Genomic DNA, 27,634 nt, shown 5'->3' with positions numbered 1-27,634 from the left:
GGGCTCCAGCTACCAAGCCAGACACATATTCAAGTGTATGTCAGGAACCACAAGAGCTCCAACTACAAGGCCAGACACCCATTCAAGTGTATGTTAGGGACCATGAGGGCTCCAACTACCAAGACAGACACCTATTCAAGTGTATGTCAGGGACCACAAGGGCTTCAACTACCAAGCCAGACACCCATTCAAGTGTATGTTAGGGACCATGAGGGCTCCAACTACCAAGACAGACACCTATTCAAGTGTATGTCAGGAACCACAAGAGCTTCAACTACCAAGCCAGACACCTATTCAAGTGTATGTCAGGAACCACAAGGGAAATAAGTATTATCCAGGACAGATGCTCTTATCAAAATAAAGTAAATTAAATGATTAATTAAATGGAGATTATAAGAATATAATCTGTCACAATAGGCAACAGCTTATGGTATAACATCCCAATCAAGCTCAATAACAGCTGCCACAGCGAAATCAGAAATGTAATGTATGTTCAACATGAGCTCTAAACAGACTGTGAAAGCTTAAAGGTATCATCTATACTTCAGATCTGCTTTAAATTCAAGTGTTCCTGGTTGTACCCTATATGTAAGTGCTAGATGTGAACAAAGGACTTATCCTGCACTGAAACACCAAGAGATTATGGTAATAGAAGAGGGGGAGGGGAGGGGGGGTTGGTTGGAGGCTGTTCTAGTGACACAAAGTAATCTAGTATCTGCATCTCAAACACCTGTACAAGAAGCAGCTAAACGTGAGCGCAATGCCAACAACGCTGCAACTTGTTCAACGTTTTCTTAATAAAAACATGATGAATTCCTTTCTTCATTCTTTACTTCCTTTCCTCTCTCCCTCACTTTTTCCCTTCCTTCCTTCCTTCCTTCACCTTTTTACTTCCTTCTCTCGTTTTTTCCTTCCTTTCTTCCTACCTTCCTTCCTAACTTTCTTCCTTTCCTTCTTCCTTTTCACACTTTTTCCTTCCTTCCTTCCCTCACTTTTATCCTTCCTTGCATCCTTCCTTCCCTCACTTCCTTCCTTCTTTCACTTTCTTTCCTCCATTCCTTGCTTCCCTTTACTTTTTTCTATCCTTCCTTTTTTCCTTCCTTACCTTACTTTTTTTCTTCCTTCCTTCCTCCCTTTACTTTCTTCCTTCCTTCCTTCCTTCCTTCCTTCCTTCCTTCCTTCCTTCCTTCCTTCCTTCCTTCCTTCCCTCCATTCCCCGCTTCCTTTTTTCCTTCCTGCCCTTGCTTTTTTCTCCCTTCCTTCCTCCCTTTACTTTTTTCCTTCCTTTCTGCCTTCCTTCTTTTCTTCCTTTCCTGACATCCTTCCTTCCTTCACTTTTTTCCTTCCTTTCTTCTATTCATCCTTCCACACTTTTACCTTCCTTCCTTCCTTCCTTCCTTCCTTCCTTCCTTCCTTCCCTCCCTCCCTCCCTCCCTCCCTCCCTCTTTCTTGCTTGCTTCCTTTTCTCCCTGTGCCATGTTTTACATAATTAAAACATAACACCTGAATGCTCTGCATTATGTACCACCCTGCTGACGACATGCAGACGCATGTTGAGCTCCTGCACATCAGGACCATCAAAACCTTCTAACACATCCATAGTGTAATTAGCATCATGCTAACTGGGTTATTACAATCTGACTTGCGGAAGAAACAAATGGCTAATTTAACTATGCTACTTTATCATGGTTTATAAACTAGTATATAATATTCACACTTTTCAATAATAAAACTAAAATAAACACATTTTCTTCTTTGTTGTTTTTCTGTTTATACTTTTATTCTTTCCTCTTTTATTCTACTTTAGTTATTTTTCTTTATCATATTTGTTTCCCTTATTTTTTTATTTTCACCCCCATGTTAGCAGTAATACATTATTCCAAAATTCTGTCTGAAATGATGAGATAGTTATATTAAAAATAAAGAAAACCTCATATACCCTATTACTTACCCATAAACCTATGGGAATATGGTGGTTCCAGCATGTATCTTGTTAATGAAAAGAAATAAAAGAACTGGACTCACATCTAGTAAACCATCAGTGAAAATACCAGTCATTACAACTAAAGAAAATTAGAAGCAAAGTCATGTAGTCCCAGCATGAATTATTATCTAATAGTATTTATAACAGCGAGGTAAAAGGAACCGTTCTGTTGCACTGTGGACTTGGAGAATAAAAAAGATTTAAAGTCAATAAAACAGCTCCCTCCATTTGCAGCTATATTCCCAAAACCTTTCTCACACCGATGAGACTAACATGTTATCCTGATATACCTGAAATAATCTTGGCACGAGGTGTCCTTTGGGGAGCTGGGTCTTGTTTAAATTAAAATAATCCGTCACTCCCTGAGTTGGAGCACTACTTTGTCACATCCTGTTAGCAGTAACAGAGACTGGCTGGCCTACACTGAACCTTCCTCGACATTTGGATACACAGCGGACAACCGTTGTGTTTGTTTTAGTAGGGGACTTTTTTCCCCCTTATTCTTGCTTTGCTTTAATATAATTTTTTTTTTTACATATTTAATCAGTTCTTCCTGTCATTTCCCTTCATGTTACTAACTTTTTCTAGTCTATTTTTGTAATGTTTCTTTTGTTTCCTCTGGCACCACATGCCATGCTCAGGCCGTGCTGCTGGCAGGATCAGCATGCATGGATAAATAGGAGGAGGTTATTTGTTTTGATGGCTCTGCAGACTGCTTTTGCTGGTGGTGAAGTAGCAGAAATGCATAAAAAATCACAACAGCTGACTGCAGGTGAATGAAGGACTGAGCATGAAGCCACTTGAATACGACATCCATTTAGAATAAATCAGACAGAACTCTTAGCACATATTGAAACCTGGCAGCTGCTGAAGTAGCAAAGCAGTGAGCCATTTGGCTAGCAGATGGGGCATGGAGGTACACATTGTCAGTTTCCCTTAACAATCACTTGTGCCTTGTAAGCATTAATTTGCTCCAGGTGGAAGTTTTTCTATAAATCACAGTTTTTCCCTCTCAGACTTGCCAGCTCCACTGTTGCCCAACCTGCTGTTTTTGTAAAGCCGGAATACCTGGCTCTGGTCCGATTTTTCGCTAGCATGTTATCCCAGCACACATCTCTCTCTGAAAACTCACCTGGAGTCGCTGCATTTTGGGGCCTAGTGATGGAACTGTCTTGGGTAAGGGGATTGCCCCAGAGGCGACATGACCTGTAAATCCACGTTATGCATGGGTTATGCTAATTGGTGAGGTTGAGGAGCAACTTGTGCATTGCTAGTTCTGAGGGTTCTCTATCCTTCGTTTTTCCCCCCTAACTAAGTGGTCGCAGATGGCAAAAGCAGCTTGTCATATATTGTGACAACTATCTCTCAGTTCTGCTCTATCCCTGTTCTATCCACTTTCTTCATTGTGAGTAGTGGATGTTTTTGTGTCTTGCATTTCTTGCTTGGTTTCCAATATTTTTGAGTATTGTTCTGTCTTGGCTTTATATCTTGAGTCCCATTTGCTTTATTATTATGTGCTTGCAATTTCTTACTATGCTAAAAATAACCTTTAATTTATACAGTCAAGATTGTTTTTCTCTTCCCAACAAATAGTTTAAAGCATGCATGGTGTACACCAACAGAACAGTACAGGACTAATTGCTTCACTCCTAGGTAGGTGGTCTGTATCTGTTCCCAGGGGGTCACTAAGCATCATTATATATATATATATATATATATATATATATATATATATACTAATAAATCATAAACCACCTCCTTGTTTCTACACTCACTGTCCATTTTATCTGCTCCACTTACCATGTAGAAGCACTTTGTAGTTCTACAATTACTGACTGTAGTCCATCTGTTTCTCGACATACTTTCTTAGCCTGCTTTCACCCTGTTCTTCAATAGTCAAGACCCCCACAGGACCACCAGAGAGTAGGTTTTATGTAGGTGGTGGATCATTCTCAGCACTGCAGTGACACTGACATGGTGGTGGTGTGTTAGTGTGTGTTGTGCTGTTATGAGTGGATCAGACAGCAGCGCTGCTGGAGTTTTTAAATACTTTTTCCACTCACTGTCCACTCTATTAGACACTCCTGTCCACAACACACACTAACACACCACCACCATGTCAGTGTCACTGCAGTGCTGAGAATGACCCACCACCCAAATAATACCTGCTCTGTAGTGGTCCTGGAAAAGTCCTGACCATTGAAGAACAGGGTGAAAAAGGGGGCTAACAAAGCATGCAGAGAAACAGATGGACTACAGTCAGTAATTGTAGAACTACAAAGTGCTTCTATATGGTAAGTGGAGCTGATAAAATTTATATATAAATAATATATATATATATATATATTATATATACAGTGTATCACAAAAGTCAGTACACCCCTCACATTTATGCAAATATTTCATTATATCTTTTCATGGGACAACACTATAGACATGAAACTTGGATATAACTTAGAGTAGTCAGTGTACAGCTTGTATAGCAGTGTAGATTTACTGTCTTCTGAAAATAACTCAACACACAGCCATTAATGTCTAAATAGCTGGCAACATAAGTGAGTACACCCCACAGTGAACATGTCCAAATTGTGCCCAAATGTGTCGTTGTCCCTCCCTGGTGTCATGTGTCAAGATCCTAGGTGTAAATGGGGAGCAGGACTGTTAAATTTGGTGTTTTGGGTACAATTCTCTCATACTGGCCACTGGATATTCAACATGGCACCTCATGGCAAAGAACTCTCTGAGGATGTGAGAAATAGAATTGTTGCTCTCCACAAAGATGGCCTGGGCTATAAGAAGATTGCTAACACCCTGAAACTGAGCTACAGCATGGTGGCCAAGGTCATACAGCGGTTTTCCAGGACAGGTTCCACTCGGAACAGGCTTCGCCAGGGTCGACCAAAGAAGTTGAGTCCACGTGTTCGGCGTCATATCCAGAGGTTGGCTTTAAAAAATAGACACATGAGTGCTGCCAGCATTGCTGCAGAGGTTGAAGACGTGGGAGGTCAGCCTGTCAGTGCTCAGACCATACGCAGCACACTGCATCAACTTGGTCTGCATGGTCGTCATCCCAGAAGGAAGCTGACGCACAAGAAAGCCCGCAAACAGTTTGCTGAAGACAAGCAGTCCAAGAACATGGATTACTGGAATGCCCTGTGGTCTGACGAGACCAAGATAAACTTGTTTGGCTCAGATGGTGTCCAGCATGTGTGGCGGCGCCCTGGTGAGAAGTACCAAGACAACTGTATCTTGCCTACAGTCAAGCATGGTGGTGGTAGCATCATGGTCTTAGGCTGCATGAGTGTTGCTGGCACTGGGGAGCTGCAGTTCATTGAGGGAAACATGAATTCCAACATGTACTGTGACATTCTGAAACAGAGCATGATCCCCTCCCTTCGAAAACTGGGCCTCATGGCAGTTTTCCAACAGGATAACGACCCCAAACACAACCTCCAAGATGACAACTGCCTTGCTGAGGAAGCTGAAGGTAAAGGTGATGGACTAAACCCAATTGAGCACCTGTGGCGAATCCTCAAGTGGAAGGTGGAGGAGTTCAAGGTGTCTAACATCCACCAGCTCCGTGATGTCATCATGGAGGAGTGGAAGAGGATTCCAGTAGCAACCTATGCAGCTCTGGTGAATTCCATGCCCAGGAGGGTTAAGGCAGTGCTGGATAATAATGGTGGTCACACAAAATATTGACACTTTGGGCACAATTTGGACATTTCACTGTGGGGTGTACTCACTTATGTTGCCAGCCATTTAGACATTAATGGCTGTGTGTTGAGTTATTTTCAGAAGACAGTAAATCTACACTGCTATACAAGTTGTACACTGACTACTCTAAGTTATATCCAAGTTTTATTTCTATAGTGTTGTCCCATGAAAAGATATAATAAAATATTTGCAGAAATGTGAGGGGTGTACTCACTTTTGTGATACACTGTATGTATATACGTATATATATATATATATATATATATATATATATATATATATATATATATATATATATATATATATATATACTGTATATATATACTCTACTCTGCCAGCTACTGCCCCCCTATTTGTGAGTAATCTGGGTAAGTCTTTGCTGTTCTATCTGTGTCTGCATAGGTCACCTTTGGGTACTACGGCTTTCTTTCCACCTCTCAAAATTAGGTAGAAATTGGATTGTTTGCTTTGGCTTTCACCACTGGATTGGTTACTCCTGCCTTGCGCCCAGCGTTCCAGGTTAATATTAGACCCACCTCAACTTTGAGTAGACCAGAATTTAAGTAAAAGTAAAACTGAATAAATCAGCAGTGTTTGTGTGTTGTAGATAGTCAATAAAAAGTGTGCTTAATTTTGCTAAAGATGTTTAGTCTCATTTAACTTCTAATTCTAGCCCACCATGCTTTTAAGTGTGGATATGAGAAATCAAGGGGTCATTATTCAGCTGTATCAGTAGAGAAATCGGTTCACTCAGCCACCCTAGCTAAAAGAGCGCTGTTCAATATCAAATTGTTCTTAATTATTACCTTATTTAGTTAGCAATTTAGCATTGACTTAGCATTTTAGCTAAGTCTAACTTGCAATTTGGGATTCATTCTGTTTCTTGTAGGCTTTATAAATGCATTGTTATGCCCCCAAGATTACTTTAGGGACCAAATCAGATCCTAAATGGAAACAAAGTTGAATATATTTTTGGCTGTCTGATTTAGCTGCTCACTCATCCCATATTAAAAACACACACAATCATCAAAAATCTAAGGAATGCTAATTAGCACATGCCCTTCACAAATGTATGAAACTTTAAATTAAAGACAGTTGATTTAAAATAATTTGTGCTACATTAAAACCAATAAAACAGATCTTGTGAAGCAGGCTAGAGGAAACAGGAAAGGCATTTATCAATCCTTCACTACAGCAGCAGCGTGTTTATCAGATATCTAGCAGACTAATTCGTTACAAAAGACCTGACACTGAAGCCCCTGTATCTCGACAGTCATTTCTCAGATGAAGTCCCGGGAAGCAAGAATCTACAGGAATCTTACACACATCTATTACATTATAGAAGAGGAAATAAATCTGCTGTGATAAATCAAACAGACGAAGAGCTGACTCTCAGAATAAGCGCAGACTATTTATATTATAAATGTTGCTGGTGGAGTGTTTATATTCGTCTAGCGGACCAGTCGAGATTTTGCGATAGCTGGCCTGTCAGGACTGTTCCAGATGGAAGCCGCATAACCGTACAGAGATAGAAGGGTTCATTTTTAGAAAATCTTGCAAAGCGCTGCAAAAAATTGCAATGATTTACACCAGTGTCGATTTTAATAGAAACAGGGCAGATGTATTACAAACAAAAAAAGATTATGATACTGTAGCAGTCTGCTGATCTTAAAATTGTCCTTCATGTATTCTGATTATTAATTAATTCGTTTTTTACTTTCCTGCATTGCTGTTGTTTATGTCAAGTTTTTACCATGCATCATACCAACATGATTACCCTGAGGTCTAAAGTCTACATACACTTGTATGTGACGTGCAGTATTTCTTAAAATTGTAATTATCTCTGCAACTAAATCACTGGAACACACACACAACTCTTTTAATATTTATAAAAATAAACATGCAATACACCTAATATTCTGTTATATATCCATCAACCCTTATTACTTCAAACAGACACTTTTGGTAATCATCAACAAGTTTCTGACACAATTTGTAATAATCTTCAATTGTACACCGACCAGACATAACATTATGACCACTGACAGGTGAAGTGAATAACACTTATTAATTATCTCTTCATCACGGCACCTGTTAGTGGGTGGGATATATTACGCAGCAAGTGAACATTTTATCCTCAAAGTTGATGTTAGAAGCAGGAAAAATGAACAAGCGTAAGGATTTGAGTGAGTTTGACAAGGGCCAAATTGTGATGGCTAGACGACTGGGTCAGAGCATCTCCAAAATTGTAGCTCCAGGTCTGCAGTGGTCAGTATCTATCAAAAGTGGTCCAAGGAAGGAACAGTGGTCATGGGTGGCCAAGGCTCATTGATGCACGTGGGGAGCGAAGGCTGGCCCGTGTGGTCCGATCCAACAGACGAGCTACTGTAGCTGAAATTGCTGAAGAAGTTAATGCTGGTTCTGATAGAAAGGTGTCAGAATACACAGTGCAGCACAGTTTGTTGCATACAGGGCTGCATAGCCGCAGACCAGTCAGGGTTCCCATGCTAACCCCTGTCCACCACTGGTTTGCTAGCTACTCTGATTTGCTTCCTATTTGTTTGTTAGTATAATGGGTGAGTCTGCTGTTCTACCTGTGGCTGCATAGGTCACCTCAGGGTACTCTGACTTTCTTTCCACCCCTCAAAATTGGTAAGGATCGGTTCCTCGTGCTGGTCTATAATGGATTGGTTCCTTGCCAAGGTATTTCTGCTTCGTGCCCAGTGTTTCAGATTGATATCAGACCCACGGCAACTTGGAATAGACCAGAATAAATAAGCTAGTAAAACGGAATTCATAAATTAATAGTCAATAAAAAGTGCTCAATTTTGCTAAAGTTGGTAGCAGTTTGTGTTGTTTAGTCACATTTAGCCTGTAATTGTAGCGCACCACACTAACCCTTCTAAGTGTTAATCTGAGAAATCAGAGGTCATTACTCAGTCATATCGATAGAGAAATCGAGCCCCCAAGATTCATTTCACAAACATTGAAGCTCAAGCAAACATCGGTGCAATTCCGACTCTCGCTCCACCAGTGCAAACAAATCAGAGGAGATGGAGCCAAACACAAAAGCAAATGAAACGGCAGCTGCATCAGACGGCTGCTGTTTTGCTCCGAGACCGGCTATGCCTGCCAGTCGACGCAATTACAATAAGCAGCAACATCTGGCACCGTACACACAGGCCAGGATGGAAGGAAATCGGCTCTCAGGCACACATCAGCCACATGGGAAAGAGCACTGTCTAATTACACTCGCAGGGACGACACATGCATGCGCACACACACACACATAAACAACACTCAAACCCAATTAGATTCACATTCTTTATAGATGTGAGCAGCATTATGACAGGAAGGTCAGAAAGGCATCATCCTTTTTTTAGATTTGAAAATTTAAGCTTAATGTAGTTCACTAACAACCAGACTGTTAGAAACCTTAATGAGACACTGTGAGCAGCTTGGCTTTGACCCTGTGTTCACACTGGCAGCAACTCAGTTTTTCTTTTTTTTTACTTGTCAGCATTGGTGATTTACAGTGACAGGAGACATAAATATTATAAATGAACAGGTTTTGTTTTAAATATACATAAATGGATAAATAAAATAATAAAATGTATAAATAATATAAGTAGAAAGTGACGTATCTGATTTTTTCCCTATAGTTAGGGCCCTACTAAATTCACTGGGAAATGTGCTTAATTTCATGGACTTCGTTTTACAGAAATCACAGATTGCATGGATTTTTTAAGAAAAGTGCCACATTTTATTAATTAACACTTTTGAATGAAATTATAGAATAAATGGAAGCTACAATACACAGCACAGCCTGCCTTAACGATTAAATGTAAACCTAAAACATTTAGCGACAGTGCAAGGCTTCATGTTCAGTCTCAAATACGAAAATTCTTGTCCGTGTTTTGACATCAAGCCTCACTCAGTTACCCAAGTAGTGTTTTTAGCTGCTTTAGACTTGCTGACAATGTTTGATGTATGTGTTTACGCATTGAGTGCATTTTGTCCCTTTGGAGATTCCATAATCAATAGAAAAGTGTTCTTCTCTACACACATGATCATCTCTCTAGTGTGTTTTACCGCTGCACCACCTGAGAGGCGGCCTTAGCCATAATTAACCAATTATTACCAATTAAACATTCTGGATGCTAACATGGATGTAGACACCCACAAAAGAGCACCAAAATATGGAATATACCTAAACGGATGGATATTTCTAATCCTACAATTAGACGTAAAATCTCAGGTGGCTTACCAAGGTACTGCTGGGCCCTTAAGCAAGGCCTTTAACCCCCAAACCTTTGAATTTTCATCACATTGTACAGTACAAGTTACACCTAACTACAGGGTACAACCTGAAACTGAAGTGTGGCCAAAAAAATCAAGTCTACAGTCCTAGCATGCTGAAAATAAGCTGCTCCAAACATCATAGTTTGCAACCCAAGTCACAATAAAATGATAAAAATCACTTACCTCTCTCACACGACAACCCCAGGAATCCAGTTGCAGCACAGTCACAGATGTAGCGGTTCCAGCCCTCCCTGCAGATGCCGTTATTCTGGCAGGGGTCACTCACACACTGCTTAGGTGGCTCTTTGGAGCAAGAAGGCTTCACCCCTGCAGCCTTCTGTACCTCAGCCATCCGCCTGATGTCCTTACTCTGTCCATCAACAAAGAGGTCACGGATGCAGCCTACAAAGCCGTAGTTGAGCAGGGCTGTCCACACTTCAGTGGGGAAGACCAGGCCTGCCCGGTTCTCAGGAAGGCCACCCAGGTACAGGTGATCGTCCAGGTCAAGGATCTCACTTTCTCCTGGCATCTGGTAGGGTGTGCGAATGGTGTTTACTGAGATGGTACCTGAAAATACAAAGACAAGGATACACTCCGGATCAGAAAGCACATTGGACACGTCAATCAATAACAGGTGGAAAGATGGGACTATATAATGGCTGCACTATTGCTGGTAAATACACAGCACCTCTAAAACTAAAGGCACTCGATAGAAAAGTCGATGTTGGCAAAAAAAAAGAAAGAAAATTAGAAAATTGGTTGAATTAGTGTTTTGAGTCGATGCAAAATCACTCAGTGCATTGACTAGGCACCATATTTTTTGTGTTAAACTGAAAAGGTGTGAAGTAGGAGTAATTTGCAGTCTTCCACGGACATGCTCTGAATCTGTCTTCATTCTTCTGGCCAGCACAAAAACCATAAAAAAGCTGACACTTCCACTTTTTCTTCTCTTTGTTTCAGTCCCACTTCTCGATACAGCAATGTACCAAAGACATCCATACTCACTACTGTAGAGCTAAAAGTATGTTTACTCAATTCCTGATTACTCAATTTACTTGTTTAAGCCACACTCATTGCTAAAAGTTGTATAAAAAAATCAATTTCATGCTTCCAACTAGTGTGTAGATGGCCTGTGGTGGCCTGACCTTTGGGTTGAATTGGAAAAGTATTCCAAAAGTGTTGCGCTGGGGGTGTTGCGCTGGAGCCTATCCCAGCTTTTCAATGGCCGCAAGGCACACAGTAACACCCTGGATGGCAGTCCATCGCAGGGCACACACACACACATACACACACCCATTCACTCATAGGGCAATTCAGTGTCTCCATTTAACCTGACTGCATGTTTTTGGACTGTGGAAGGAAACCGGAGCTCCCAGAGAAAACCCACACAGACACGGGGAGAACATGCAAACTCCACACAGAAAGGACCCGGACCGCCCTGCCTGGGGATCGAACCCAGGACCTTCTTGCTGCGAGGCGACAGTGCTACCCACCGAGTCACCGAAAAAATAATTAATAAATTCATTTATGTGCAGAAGTTAGTATACTATAGGTAGCGACCCTTGGGTGGGTCGCAAGCCAAAAAATGGATTGCAAATAAAAAAAAAGAATAAAAAATAAACTAATTTTAACAGCCACATAAACACAAAATGAACTTTTACATGACCGCTCCCTTGTGGAGGCTTTACGTTACATCTTGTTAACCACGGTGGGACCAGATTGTGACCATTTTACCATTTTTTCATGGTATGTTTCATTTTGTGTTTTGTTTGTGTTGCCTGGGTCACTGTAAAAATCATGGACAAAATGTGGGTTGCCTGAAAAAAGGATACGTTGACTACATATTTGTACTTGCAAACAAAGAGTAGTGTAAAAACGGTTAGTCAAATTTGATCTAAACTTGACCTTCCTGCCGAGAGCCCTTACTCTTGGCATTAATTGGAAGGCCAACTATGAGCCACTCTTGCTGCTGCTCTTGTGATGAAATAATAGTAAATTTCTACAGTCATGTTTAATAAAGAGCCTTCCCGGAAGACAGGCAGGTCTTCATGTAGGCAGGAAAGCGGCAACCAACCCCATATTATAGCTCTTGGTTTTGGAATTAGATGTTTAACAAGCACCAATGAATGTAATGTCTGGGTGTAGAAATACTTTTGGACATTTGTATTACATGTGAAAAAAAAATAATGCAAGGATACCCAAAAAGAACCAACCCTATTGTGTGCTGTAAAAAGGGCTCTGATCACTTTAATATGCACAGTAATGTGCAGTAAAGCATTTCATTTCAAGTGCTTTGGTAAGTGGTTCATTTCTCCCCAAAGAGCTGATTGCTGCCGACGCCACTTCACATTCAAATGATTCTTTTCCTTACTGAACATGATTGTTTTGGCTGGACTTTATTTCTTGCTTTCTTATTTGTTTTTATAGGTCTTAGAGAACCAAACACAATGGGAACAATAACTATGATATACACAATATGTAAGTCTGAAGCGGGAATGTCATCAGTCTATCACAGGGCCACACACACACACACTTAGAGCAATTTTAGTAACTTCAATTGGCCTGGATGCATGTCCAAAGTATCTGGGGAAAACCCATGCAGCCACAGGAAGAACATGCAAAGGATTCTGGATGCCCAACCGGAGAATCAAACCCAGGCCCTTTTTTTCTGAGAGGCCACAATTTTACAGTTATGTAAAAACAACTTACAATAAAAACAACTCACAGTGACAACTTATATGATGTGGGGATTGAACTAGCAACCTTCCAATTACAAGTCCAGCTTCTTAATCACTGAGATACCACAGGTGTAGGAGGAAGAGACATGTTGCCCTCACTACCAATTAGCTACTGTTTTGCCCTATTAAAAAATACTGTGAATTATTTTTATTTATTTTATTTTTTTTACACCCTTTTATTTTATTAAATATATGTTTCCTGCATCATTTTTACTTTTCTCTTTTTTAGTATAACTTGCTATGCTGTAAAACATTGTCTTATTGCCATCATTGTTTAATGTTTATTCTGTTTCATGTCACATTACTTGGATTTACAGAAAAACAGCAGATAAATGTACAGAGAAATAAAATTCCTCATCAGTTTTGAATTTAATTAAACAAGCTGAAATCTAGCAGACAAATGAGATGGTTGCTCTGCGGAGGAGAATAAACGTGGCAGATGTGCATGCCACATGTTCTGTACATTGAAGTAATTACATATTCATTATAGGCATCAACAGACATTAGCTGTGTTATGCTTATACATAATAGGTAAGATAAATTATTATTTCATCTTGTCAGTTGCAGCTGGAGTGCAGACGGTGCATTTTGATAGATTTGGCTCTGTTCTCTAGAACAATCGATCTGTAATGAAACTTTACACTACTTTTCCAAGATAACTGTCACTCTTACAGATGCTTGGGTATTCACATTTGTAATTAATACCTACAAATGAATCTGATAATTATTATAGTATATATAAAAGTCCTGTTAACCATGATAACTGTATTCATTTATTCCAATCATGTGACTCAATATATTGGTCTGTATGTACCATACTGAGCATAAATAAATGAAAGAAGAGCAAAACAAATGTGGACAATGAACAATATCAAGTCCATCTTTAAAAAATCGAATGTTTCTGTTTCCATTGTGCACCACATGAGTAAGATGTTAACAGCTGACAGCACTGTACTATAGATAACATATCTGGATGTGGAAGAAGAAGAAAAAATAATGTAAGATTTTAATAAAGGAGTTTTTAAGTTCCTTTTGATAAAGAACCTAAATTAACCTCCAAACAAATTCAAGCTGGGTTGCAGAGACAGGGTACAACGGGATGCTCAGAAAGAAGACCCAAAAGGAACCAGCAAGAAGGTCCTGGGTTCGATCCCCAGGAGGGGCGGTCTGGGTCCTTTCTGTGTGGAGTTTGCATGTTCTCCCCGTGTCTGTGTGGGTTTCCTCCGAGAGCTCTGGTTTTCTCCCACAGTCCAAAAACATGCAAGTGAGGTGAATTGGAGACACTAAATTGTCCATGGCTGTGTTCGATATAACCTTGTGATCTGATGAGCCTTGTGTAATGAGTAATTATCGTTCCTGTCATGAATGTAACCAAAAGTGTAAAACATGACGTTAAAATCCTAATAAACAAACAAACCCAAAAGGAACCCAGCTAAATTAGCCTGATAAGTCCAGATTATAACTTTTTAGAAGTGCACATTAGTGTACCATTTAAGGGTTAAGGGTTTAAGATTGTTTTGCTGCTTCTAGCACTGGATGGCAGAATGTGTGGCATCATGAAATTTAAGGACTACCAAAGAATTTTGTAATGAAGTGTAATGTAATGTAGTGTAATGTAGGGCCCAGTGTCACAAAGTTAGAAATCATGGGTCTTCCAGAAGGACAATGTACTAAATTAAAACAAAGTGCTGGAGAGTTCCATTAATGACCTGACTGCATGTCCAAAGCAGGTGCAGGGGGAAACCCACTTAGACACAGGAAGAATATGCAAACTCCACATTGAAAGGAACATGAACCCTCAACTGGAGAATTAAATACTAATACTTCATGTTGTGAGGCGACAGCACTACCTACTACACCACCGTGCCACCCTTAATACATTTACATTTATGTATAAAACAACTTATAATGAAAACAACTGAAGGGGGCTTTGCTCAGGGCCCCACAGTGATAACTTAGCTGTAGTGGGGATTGAACTAGCAACTTTCATTATTTTACACCATTTAAGGAAAACCATGTGAGGTTGTTTTGCAGCTTCTAGCCTTGGCTGTGTACATTTTGGAGTGTAATGTAGGACCCAGCTGGAAATCTATTAGAACTCGTGGGTCTTTCAGCAGGACAATGTTCCAAAGTATACTTTAAAAAGCCCCAAAATGGGTTAAGAAAAAGCATCAAAGTGTTCTGAAGTGACCATCAATGTGTTCAGATCCAAATCCCAGTAAACACCAGAGGAGAGATTTTAGAATCTGAGAGACCTGAAGCAGTTGGAAAAAGATGAGTGGTCCAAAATTCCAGCAAAGGGGTGTAAGAGACTCATTCATGGTTACAGGAAGAGATTTATTTCAGTTATTGTTTGTGCTAGCAAATATTCAGTTGTATGTATAATATTTCTGAACTTTCTTTTTTTAGACCAGGAGACCTAGTTGGAAGACATATTTCAAAGACACTGGTCTCTTGCACAGTTAAGTCAATGTATCTCAGCCCCTGTATGTGCCTTCTGTCTCATATGGCAGGCATTAATAATGCAAAGTCACCACAAGAAGCTCGTTAAAGCGATAAATCTGAGATTAAATTAAACCTGAATTCTGTATTAGCTGTCGGTATGAATAAGCCCCATAGTGTTATACAAATACATCACTTAATGCACTGTGAGCAGAATTAGCCACAAATTGATCCATGTGTTTCACACAAAGCCTCACTGAGAAAGAATTGGCAATTCAGAGACCAAAATCTGCACTTCTTACTATTATCCAGTCATCAGTTATACTGTAACTCAAACTGCCAAAAAGTTACTGACAGTTCTGCCACTTTAAAATAACAGTTTGGCCAAATTCATCGACCCAATTGTAGTTGATTATTTAAGACAAGCTTGGTATCAAAACTAGACTAAAGCTGCTAAAGCTTACAGCTCTCGGTTTAGCAAAATTCAAAGTACATGCCCAAATTCTAGCCAGCCAACGACATCTCCTAAACTCGAAATCTTTGAAATCTTTGAAACCTTAGAAACCTCGAGAAATTAGTTCCCCTTAAACTCGACATTTCCCTTAAACTCGACGTGTGCAACCGCCGCTTTGTTCAGTGCTTGGCTTGGGCGGTGAGGTAAAACGTCATCAAAGTGTGAATATGTGACAAATCTGCATTTGTGTGGAATAATCGTCAAATTTACTCTGAAAGCGTCCACATGTATCTGAGTTTAGCTGGATTTTTCTCAATGTTTTACTTTTAAACTTGTGTTATAGCTTGGGGTTCTGGAGAATGGTGCGAATCAGCTTTTCCGAGAGAGTCTAAAACACTTATCGTTTGTGCATCGCCGCACTACATAGGAAATAAGGGCACATCCAGTGCAAAAGCTATCATGTGAATGTGCCTTTACTAAACAGAATACGGTATTACAAGATTAAGCATCTTCAAGATTAAGAAGCATAAGGAAACAATAAAGAAGTAAAGATAAAGTTCTGGTTTTATTGTATTTTTACAGGTTTAACTGTTTTTTGATTGTATTTCAGTGTTTATGTATTATATTTGTGTTATTTTTAGTGTACAGTATAAGTGTCAAAAACAACCTTATTATTTTACATAAGCCTAAAATATATGCAGTTCCACAGAACCATGGAACCCATTAACAGGATTCGCATACATCCTTATGGGAAAAAAAATACCTTGAAACTCAACATCTTTTAAACTCAACACCACTCCCAGAACCAGCTGACGTCGAGTTTCAAGGTACCACTGTAGTCTGTTTTTTATTTGTTTTAAAGATTTGCCTAATCTTAGGGCAGGGGTAGCCCAGCTGTCTAAATAATGAACTTGGGAATGGGTGGTTGCCGGTTCAAGCACCATCACCTCCAAGTTGCCACAGGTGGACCATTGAGCATGGATGAATTTCAGCACTGGTTACTAACTTTGTCATGTAGTCCCATGTATACCCAAGTTCACATGGATTTTTACCAGGTACACTAGTTTCCTTTCAGCTTTCAAAACATTTCTATAGGTGCTTTGGCAACTGTAAATAAAACTGTAAGAGTTTATAAGTAGGCTTTGCACTTATCAGTGGTCTGATTAGAATAAAGTGGTTACCAAATATAAATAAAATAAAATTATGTTAATAATATTAAAATTATATTTTTATAAGCTAAAGTTTCTGTATATTATTTAGTTCAATTCATTTTAGTGGGCAGCTCTGCCAATCATCTGTATTTTTTATTTATTTATTTATTTGCTCATTCTTATCAGCATTTCACAGCCATACTGATACATGCCATGCTGTGCTTTGAGGTTTTAATTAAGTTCGTTTGAAACCAGCAGGAATGTGATGTGTACATTTTTTTAAACAGCAAATCCAACAATAAATTCAGCTTTCTGCATCCTGTAAACGCTGTTAACAATAAGACACGGACCTGCAGCAGGGCACATTTTTCAAGAGTTTATGCTGTGACTAGCAGGCGTAGCTCCCACAAATGTAATTCAATCTACACTGCTAATTTCCAAATCATTGCAGTTTTTGTGAATATTCAGCCACTGCCCGAGCTGTCATTTAGAGTTACCCTCAGCTACACACTGAATGCATGGATGAATGCCTTTTCCTCAGATCAGCGCTGCTGATTTTGACACATCTGCTCTAAGACATGAATGTTCTCTTTATCTCACACATGCAAATTTAAAAAAAAGTGTTGCTGGGCTGCAGTTAAAGAAAAAACAGTAATTGACAGCTCACTGCCCACACTAGAACTAAAAAATAAATTATAAAAATCACCACAGCCAAGGACAAAGTACAAAATAAAGAGAGGTAACAAGATTTATTATAGAATAAGCCCTCACCAAGCATTTATAAAGTACACCTATCTCAAACTAACATTTATTAATTATTTAATCAATTATTAACACCTACCATACAGATAAATTTTGCAGGTATAGTATTACTAACACTTCATCACAGCCCATTTACTCTAAAGTACGCCATGATGACCAGATGTTATTGTTGTATTGGACCGTTCTCAGCAGTGCAATGATACTAACATGGTAATGACATGGTAAGGTGTGTCATGGTCTGAGTGTAACAAGTGCAGCAGTGTTGTTAGGCTTTTTAACCAATTTGGGCGCCCCAGCAGGCATAATTGGCCATTTCCCATTGGTCTGCCGGGTGGGAATAGGCTGAACCGAAAAGTAGGTGGGGTCTTCAACGCTGTGCAAAGACTCTGGTTAGTAGGTCAAGATGCCTGTACAGAAAGTGGAGGAGCCTTGAGATCAGGACGTGGCTCTCCAAAGGTATGCACAAATTCACCAAAGGTATGGGCCAATAAGAAGGAGTTGTGGAGGAAGCATGAGGCGGGCAAAATTACCCTCCTTGGACATGACCAGAGTCTCCATCAGCCGAACACAAATTGACTACGCTAAATAGAGATAAAAAGATAAAATGAACAAATAGAATAGGCAAAAGAATTGTAAATATACGTACACCAATCAGCCATAACATTAAACCCACCTCCTTGTTTCTACACTCACTGTGCATTTTATCAGCTCTACTTACCATATAGAAGCACTTTGTAGTTCTACATTTACTGACTGTAGTCCATCTGTTTCTCTACATACCTTTTTAGCCTGTTTTCACCCTGTTCTTCAATGGTCAGGACTCACACAGGACCACTACAGAGCAGGTATTATTTTGGTGGTGGATCATTCTCAGCACTGCAGTGACACTGACATGGTGGTGGTGTGTTAGTGTGTTGTGCTGGTATGAGTGGATCAGACAGAGCAGCGCTGCTGGAGTTTTTAAATACCGTGTTCACTCACTGTCCACTCTATTAGACACTCCTACCTAGTTGGTTCACCTTGTAGATGTAAAGTCAGAGACGATCGCTCATCTATTGCTGCTGTTTGAGTTGGTCATCTTCTAGACCTTCATCAGTGGTCACAAGAGGCTGCCCACAGGGCGCTGTTGGCTAGATATATTTTTGGTTGGTGGACTATTCTTAGTCAAGCAGTGACAGTGTGGTATTTAAAAACTCCATCAGCATTGCTGTGTCTGATCCACTCATACCAGCACAACACACACTAACACACCACCACCATGTCAGTGTCACTGCAGTGCTGAGAATGATCCACCACCTAAATAATACCTGCTCTGTAGTGGTCCTGTGTGGGTCAGCTGATGCTGATGATGCTGAAAGTGCTTCTATATGGTAAGTGGAGCTGATAAAATGGACAGTGAGTGTAAAAACAAGGAGGTGGTTGTATTGTTATGGCTGATCAAAGTATTTATAGCGGTTTGCTTTTTTGACCAATTGTTCCAAAACATTAGCACCAACCCCCAAAATGTGCACGGCAATGCCTATATGTCACAAAAAACTGCATGTCACAGTCAGGTGTATATTTAATGTTTGGCTGATGCAGTTCATTTGTTAATTGCAGCAGATACGATCAGGCATAAAGATCAAAGTGACTTTGATAAGGGCCAAATCATTATGGCCTGACGACTGGATTGAAATAATTCTAAAAAAAAAGTATGGTGAGAACCCACTGACAGCTGTCTAAGAAGGCCAAGCCATGGACATGAAGGACATGAGGACATAAAGGCTATTGTATCTGGTATGGACCAACAGAAGGGGTACTTTGGCTCAAATTGAAGGTCATTTTAATACTGGTGATAAGGGGAATGTATTACAACAGACAAGGCAAAGAGTCAAATGTGTGTCAAATGTGCTGAGAATGTGTGCATCGTTAATCAATGAAAGGCACTCAAATACAAGACACAAGGCCTGGCTCATGTGTTCTGGTGATGAATATGTTAGTCCACATGCTAATTGTTTAAATTCCAACAAAACTGAAGCTTATTTGGATTTTTTCCAACAGAAATGATTATTATTTTAATTCTATTATCTTATTCTAATCTATTTTTAATGACAAGTAACATATGGTATACGTGTGAATAATCAACGACAAAAAAAATCTTTAGCAAGTCATCTAACCAGTGCTGCCCATGCTGCTTAGCCCGGCGTTGACCCTGGTCTGACTGGGCACAGCTGGCAGACTGGACCGGTGTCCGACTTTTGGCAGGAAGTTAGGAGCCTGCAGCCAGACACATTCCCTCAGGAAGGGAGCTAACGAGCTCACTCTATCAAGTTCATTAACAGAGAAGGTTCTCACACACTGATGCTGGCTCGAAAGACCCCAACAAAGCAGAGGTTACACCCTTAGGTACCCCTATGGTTTTCTTGTTCTCGGCTATACAAATGCTCTATTAACTGAATGCTCACAAATTCCCACAGATATATCAAGTCATGTCAGAAGACTAAATAGAAGAGTGACAGTTGTTACAGCTAAAAAAATCACACAGAGGTCACTCTATTTTAATACTATTTGTTTTTGAAATGGGATGTCCAACAAGCTCATGGACAGGTCTCTAAATACTTTTGGCCATATGATGTATCTGAAGCCACCTGTTGGATAGAAGTGACATTGCTTGACATTGTTTTTTTATGTTACTAATATGGTTACTAATATAGGTTAATTTACCACATTGTGGACAAGTGGAGAAGTGCATATGTAAGCATACACCAAGACAACAGTACAGATCTGACTGCTTGACCAGTACAGTAAGGGAAAGTGTCATTGTAAATCGATATAATGTTTTTCTGACTGATCACCTAATCAATACAATAAAAAAATTTCTACCATAATGGGAGGATGATTTGTCCTTGCTAACAGGCCTCAAGGCTATAGCCAACTCAGCAGATCTCAGCCCATTTGAACATCTCTGTGAATGTTTGAGCTTTGGCCTATGGGAAGTGTTAGCGCTCTCCACTACATCTTCAAAACACCATTTAAAGGAAACTGTTTTAAAAGAATGATGTTTCATCCCTCCAGTACAGTTTCAAAGACTGATACAAATCGAATGCAGTACACATCTTTGGCTTTTTACTGACAGTCTGCTTGCATTTCTCGTCGCTGAAATGTGCAAACAAACCTAAGCTGTTTTATTTTAGGTCATAAAAGCCAACGGTTTTATCTAAGAAGAGAGTGATATGCCATCATGGTGATGCCAGGATGCCCGAGTGATTGATTCGCCTAAGGCTCGAGGGAACTGCTTATAGACAGCAGAAGATTTTAGCCAATTTCTGAGCTGGAAAAAATGTAACATAAAAAAAGAAATGCTCAAAGACAGTGGTTCAAAATCTAAAAATGGAAAAACATGGAGGAAAAATAATGATTAAAAGTAAGTATATGAACGTTTTCAGATAAAAACACACATGGTGCTTTGACTTTAAATGATTTATTTAAGACAAGTCTCTTCAGTGCATTGATAAAAGCAGTACCACTACTATATAACCCTGACTATCATCTGTTTCTACTTATCCTGGCTAACTGTGTCCACATATTCAACACATGCTTACAGGGAATTAATGAAATCCACTTATGGTGAGGCGTAACATGAGTGTATGCTAGGCCTCAACATACTAGCTTGCAACTGCAGACAGTCATGAGTTGCAGCTTCAATAAATAAAATGTAGATACCTGACCATGAGCTTGTTGAACATCCCATTTTAAAACCATGGGTGTTAATTTGGAGTTGCCCCACACCCCCATTAGTCACACACACCCCAAAGTGAAGTTTATCAGCCAAGACAAGTAAATCTCACAAATGTACTCATTTACTCCCTCCCTCTCTCAAATGGGCAATTTAGAACAGCCAATTAACCTTTGGCCTGTTTTCGGGAGGTGAAAAAAAAAAAAACAGTGTACCCAGAGGAAACCCACACAGGGAGTACTTTCCATACTCCACACTGGCAATTACTGAAACCAGATAGCAAATAGCAAGCACTATGTCTAGTGTAAAAAATAAAATAAACCTCACCTGCCTGGCTTATACTGTGCCCACAGTGAAACATGGTGGTGGCAGCACCATGCTATGGAGTGGAATGTGAGAGAAATGTATGCAGTCAAATACAGACATATCTTTAACACAACAGTGACCCAAAGCATACAGCCAAAACAACACCTTAAATACCAGTGAAGTGACCAGATGATGGCAGTTCATAGATGCTTACCCAGAGGATCTGCCATACAAAATTGGATAACCTGACCAAATCCAATGCTTGAAGAAACCCATATAAAAAGACTAGCAGCTGTTATTGCTGCCAAAGTGGTTTCTGTTGGATGTTCTATTCCAAAAACATGGACGTTAATACCAAGCTGGCCCCTCCACTCTTTTGAAAGGTCTTTCCACAATATTTTAAAATGTGGCACTGATTAATGAGAACTGATTAATGAGAACCCCTCCAAGTGGTTTTAATGGGGTTGAGTTCAGGCCACTGGAGCTCAAAATTATCTAATTCTGTCTTTATGAAGATTATTCTTTGTGCAGAAAAGAACAGTCATATTGGAACAGAAAAGAGCCTTTAAGAAATGGTTGCAATAATATTAAGATTATATACAATTGCAATCAAAAACATTCAACGCCCCCCCCCCCCCCCCCAATAAAAAAAGAAAGAGAAAAGATTCATAATACTAAACTACATTTTGCTTTAAATTAAGTCTTTACTAGTTGAGTAATACAAAAAATTAACAAAGAAAATGAATGATGTTGTGCTTTACAGAACTTGGATATTGTGTTAATACTACAATGTCACATTTATACAACCCGTACATAATACTGCTGATCTTAAAACCTACTGCTAGCCTGTATGACCTAAAGTTGGGTTACTACATGATTAAATCATTAGGAACTCTATAAATACTAAAACTGCTTCGTCACCCAGAAATTGCTCAAAAAGTGCTCAAGCTGTGTTGGAACCATGGTGGAAACTAAGGAGCTGTCACAAAAGCTGAGAGAGGAGATCATTCCATTGCACCAGAAGAGCAATAAGTATAAGAAGTTCCACAAGACCTTGAAGATTCCTAGAGAGACCATATGGAGGCCACATGGATCAGTGGTTTGTCTGCCACAAGGAAAGCAAGGCTCAAAAGAATACTATCCCCACGGTCAAGCAAGGAAGTGAGTCATGAGTGAGTGATGATGTGAGGATGTTTTTCTGCTGCAGGAAATGACAGTCGTGTGACTGGCATCATGGATTCTCAGAAATACCAAGACATTTTAGGGAGGAATGTTCTGTCTTCTGTGGTGAAATCAGACTTTCCAGCAGGACACAATTCCAAGTACACTGAAGTTTGGTTAAAGGAATGAGCTAAAAGCTTTTGCACAAGAAGAAGTAGGTGCAGATTGTGAAAGAACGATGTCAGAAGCTTCTTGAAGTTGCTTGTATGTTGATGTATATTTTTATGCATCATATTACATTTTAAGGTGAGGGGGGCATTTCTAGTTGACAGGATGTTTTCTTTTTCTAAAGTCAGAGTTCCAAGCTGTAGTCTAATAAGGCATCACAGCATAATAAGGCATCTGAGAGCAAGACGAACAGCCTAAGGCACCAAACACTTGTACACTTACTTGCCAATTCATGGATGATCGTTCAAACTCCTACTTCTATATGATGCATTATTAATGAAGCACAAAAGGTCCCACAATAAACAGCCCTAGGTCTATCAGTCACCACCCATACAACAAAACAGAAAAAGAATAAAGAAATAAACCCATAAACAACTACAACCTACTAACAATTATGAGTATACTTGGCCAAAAGTATGCAGACAACCCTATATAAGTGTAGGCATGTTATCCACCCACTGTCAACAGATGCATCAAATACAAATCCAGTACCTTGCCCAAAGCCTGAGCTTTGCTGTATATAAAGGACGATATTACGTATACTATAAGGTCAAAGTGTGGACACACCTTTTAATAACTGAGTTCAGGTATTTTTGCCTCACCAATTAATAACACTTGTATGAAATTAATTATTTTAAATAAATATGCTGTCATGTCCCTGTACTTTTAATAAAGAAATATATTTGAAGAATACCTCCTCCAGAGAGCGCAGAAACTAAAAAATATATATACTTTTTTAACACAACAGTGACCCAAAGCATACAGCTAAAACAACAACTTAAATATCAGTGGAGGGACCAGAAGATGGCAGTTTATAGATGCTTACCAAACAATCTGACAGAGCTTGAGAGGATCTGCCATACAAAAATGGATAACCTGACCAAATCCAGGTGTACAATGCTTGTAGAAGAACATCTATAAAGACTAGTAGCTGTTATTGCTGCAAAAGTGGTTTTTGTTGGTTCTGTCATTCTATTCTAAAATCATGGGAATTAATACATGCATGTGAAGGTAAAACAGTTTCCACTCTTTTGACAAGCCTTTCCACAATACTTTGTGTCTGTCAAAAGAGAATTTGTGTGGCATTAATTAAAGATTGCAAAGAAAAGCTATTCTCTGGTCAGATGGGACAAAAAGCAAGCACTAAGTCTGGTGTAACAACAAAATAAACTGTCACTGTAAATAAACTGTCATAAATAAACTGAACTCCACCCAGCAGACCTGTCTGTAAATGACCTCAACCCTATAGAGCACCTTTGGGATAAACTGGAACTGCAAGCGAGACCCGGGGTTGGGGGACTTTATATTATTGTCCATAGCTTTGGAAAGTGATGTCCGAAAGGTGGAGCAGTTGGGTCCTTTCTGTCTGGAGTTGGCATGTTCTCCCCGTGCCTGTGTGGGTTTCGTCCGGGAGCTCCGGTTTCCTCCCACAGTCCAAAGACGTGCAAGTGAGGAGAATTGGAGATTTTGTCCATGAGTACAGGCCCGGAGTGGCTAATCGGGAGATTCGGGAGTATTCCCGATGGGCCGGCTCATGTCAATCTCGAGTTTGGGCCGGTTGGATGGGAAAAATAATTTTGACACTTATCTGTCACTTATCGAGTTTTCTTCTTGCATTCATTCATCTGACAGTGCAGCCCCTACCTCGCAGTAGATTAGATGGGTTCTACTATCTGAGGGAATTCTCCCCTCCCAAATGTTTCAGTTGGTTTGGCCCACGAGGCGTCTTTTCTGGAGCGCCGGTAAAAGTAAACATAGCAGAAAAGCGCAAACCATCAGTCGGTGGTGATGGAGGGCAGGAAGAGGCCAGGTGGAGCCGAAAGGCCAGGTTAAAAAAAGAAAGTCGTTGGAAGAAGATGCTGCCAAATGTGCCAAATTAACAGACCTGTTTTCCAGTGGACAGACCCCAGTTGCAGCCGGTAAAGAGAGATATGGAAATAATTTTGTATTGTCACTGTAAGGCTATTGCGCAACATTTTCAATGTCAACTTAGCGTAGTTTATTTTGTAGAACCCAATACACACCATTAATCACAAATATCCAGTTTCAAGCTGAAAATAATAATTTGAAGTGTAATATATTAAAAAGCCTAACTCATTAATGGAATGTTTTTGTTCCGACGCTACTGTACTGAGGACAGTCTAACAGAGTTATTTAAACTAACATAGTTATCTGTAATGTAAAATATAACGTAACATGCTATATGTTAAATTGTTCAGACATTCAGAAAGATGTCAGCACGATAGCCTTTTTTATTTTAACAAATGGAGACAAATAGCCTAAATCACTATCAATTTTACACCATCATAATATAGGCTAAATTGTAAAAAAAAAAAACTTCAAGCATGTTATGTTATTCAGCAAAATAGGCTAACCCTTAATGAAATGTTTTATTTTAGCCTCAGAGCAGCAGATAAGCCATGTCTCATGTCTATAGACAATGACACCGTTATTAATAAAATTGCAGAAACCAGTGCACTGCTTAGGAGGCTTTTGATGCTGTAGGTAGCCTACTAAATATGTGTGTAGTGAAGCTACTTAAGAGTTTAGTGTAAACCTAACAATAGAGCACCTCTCTGTTGGGAAGACAAATGCAATTTTAATTTCAAATTATTTTTATTTCAAGTTATTGCTTCTGTACAAATGTAAATACGTTTTCATCTTTATCACATTTTAAATTAAACATGTTTAAGTGAAGTGTTTTCTGTTATATACCCAATAAAAAGGCATTGTAAGAGCTAGCTGCTGTTTCATTTATTCAAATTCCTCCTCCATGGAAAAAGTGGGCCGGGTTTGGGCATGAAACTCCCGGGCTGAAAAAGGTGCCCACTCCGGCCCTGCATGAGTGTGTTTGACATTAAAGATGTAAACTGATGAATCTTGTGTAACTTGTAATTACCTGTTCTGTCATGAATGTAATAAAGGGAGTGAAATATAATGTTAAAATCCTAATAAATAAATAATATCACTATACATCTGATTCCTGTAATAGCCAGACCTCATACAGTAATATGAAGACACGCTGTGGTTTCTGCTTCTGTATCCTTCCTATAGAACCATATCGGCTAGATTATGCAGCCGCTATCCCCCTCAACTGAGCTTCTTAAATTTAATAAAGCATGATAAATGGAACAATTCATATCACTCAAAGGAAAGACTGGGATGAACATGACAAATATTCCAAGCATTCTGCCCGAGCATGCCGGGCGCTTTATTGCATTAGAAGTGAAAAGCATAAAACTAGATGTGTGGACTGTTTATTGAATTTTATCAGTATTGACACTGATAACTCTGAACGTTCGGTGCACGTTCGTGCTCCGCCGGCGGGTGTTTCCCATCGCCCGTCTTCCTAAATTGCGGCGTGGGTGGAACGTGCACCCGGGTCGTGGATTCGAGGCCGGAGAAAAAAACAGGCAGCGATTGCATTATCCTGCATCTCGGTCGACGCAGTAACAGGCTCAGTCCTCTGAGAAATCGGCTCTCGTTTCCATAGCAACGCCGGGCCGAACAGAGACGGGGAGAGTGTGCGAAAGCCAACAAAATGGAAGAGATGTGGAATGAGATAGGGGGATTGAGAGGGCGAGAAGAAAAAAAAAAGAGATAGATTTGAAGTGCGAGGGGATCAGTGATGTCGATCAGAATGCATGGAGCTGTGCTTTATTGAACGTGATTCTTGAAGAACTATAACCACCGTACACTATCTTACACTCGACTGAAATAGAATTTATAAATCCTTGATACAGAATAGAATCTATCAGTCTTTAATGTTTTACAGAGCTTTAGTGGAATTCAAGATTAGCTTCTGCTGCATGAGATTATTGTTTCACTGAGTGAGATGAAATTGTTTGCAGAGCTGAATTACATGTCAGTGTGAGTGAAATTTGTTTGGAGAGGTGGTTGTATTTTTGAGTGGGTGTGTCAAATGTAATTTGTGTTCGATGAGTGTTTGAAAAGGGATGATATTTTACTAAGGGTACCATATTTTGGAAAATGTTTACCAGTTACACGATTAAAACTTAGATTAAGATTATTTTGCTACTGTTAATGAATATAAAACACTAATACAAAAAATAAAAAGGAAAAGAATAACAGCCAATTGGCATGTGTGGCAATTATGTTCTCTTTCAAGAGTTTTTTGTATGTCAATAATGAAATGATATTACATTTAAATATGATTTAATGCATTTTGTATTTAAACAAATAATAAAAGCAGATGTGTAATAACACTGGCCAATTCAAAATTCTGAAGCTCATTTTCATCCAGGAAAGAACTGCCTCAGTGTCAAAACGTCTATTAAGTGTGGTGAAAAGGAATGGCAACATTACAAAGTGGTAAATGCTTTACTGTCCCAACTTTTTTTGGAATGTGTTGCAGACCTGAAATGCACGAATGAAGGTTTATTAACAAATAAAATGTTGAGCAGACAAAACATGAAATATATTGGGTTCAAACTGTCTGCAATCTAATAAAAGTCAAAGTAAATGTAAGGAACACTGCATTTTTATTTTATTTGAATATTCTATCTTGTCCCAACTTTTTCTGATTTGGGGTTGTATATGATTATATTATCCTAGTCTTATTTGTTTGACACTAACAGTCTGTTAAATTTCACACTGACTACAAAGTTTAGTTTAGACCCCTACATAATTTAGCTTCTGCATATCTTGCTGATC

The 27,634-nt window shown here is 39.4% G+C and overlaps 1 protein-coding gene across 29 annotated transcripts in view; it reads right to left on the bottom strand.

The window, feature by feature from the left end:
- LOC134326035 (neurexin-1a-like) overlaps window positions 1–27,634 on the bottom strand; it is a 482,010-nt gene that overhangs the window by 287,497 nt on the left and 166,879 nt on the right. For all 29 annotated transcript variants that reach the window (XM_063008218.1, XM_063008221.1, XM_063008228.1 and 26 more), the window contains one exon: window positions 10,187–10,570. In XM_063008218.1, the coding sequence (XP_062864288.1) occupies window positions 10,187–10,570 (384 nt within the window). The remainder of the gene's footprint in view (window positions 1–10,186; window positions 10,571–27,634) is intronic.

Source organism: Trichomycterus rosablanca, chromosome 14 (assembly GCF_030014385.1).
Source record: "Trichomycterus rosablanca isolate fTriRos1 chromosome 14, fTriRos1.hap1, whole genome shotgun sequence".
NCBI lineage: Eukaryota > Metazoa > Chordata > Actinopteri > Siluriformes > Trichomycteridae > Trichomycterus > Trichomycterus rosablanca.
Note: the sequence above shows the minus strand (reverse complement) of the source record. Positions and strands in the feature narration are given on the sequence as shown.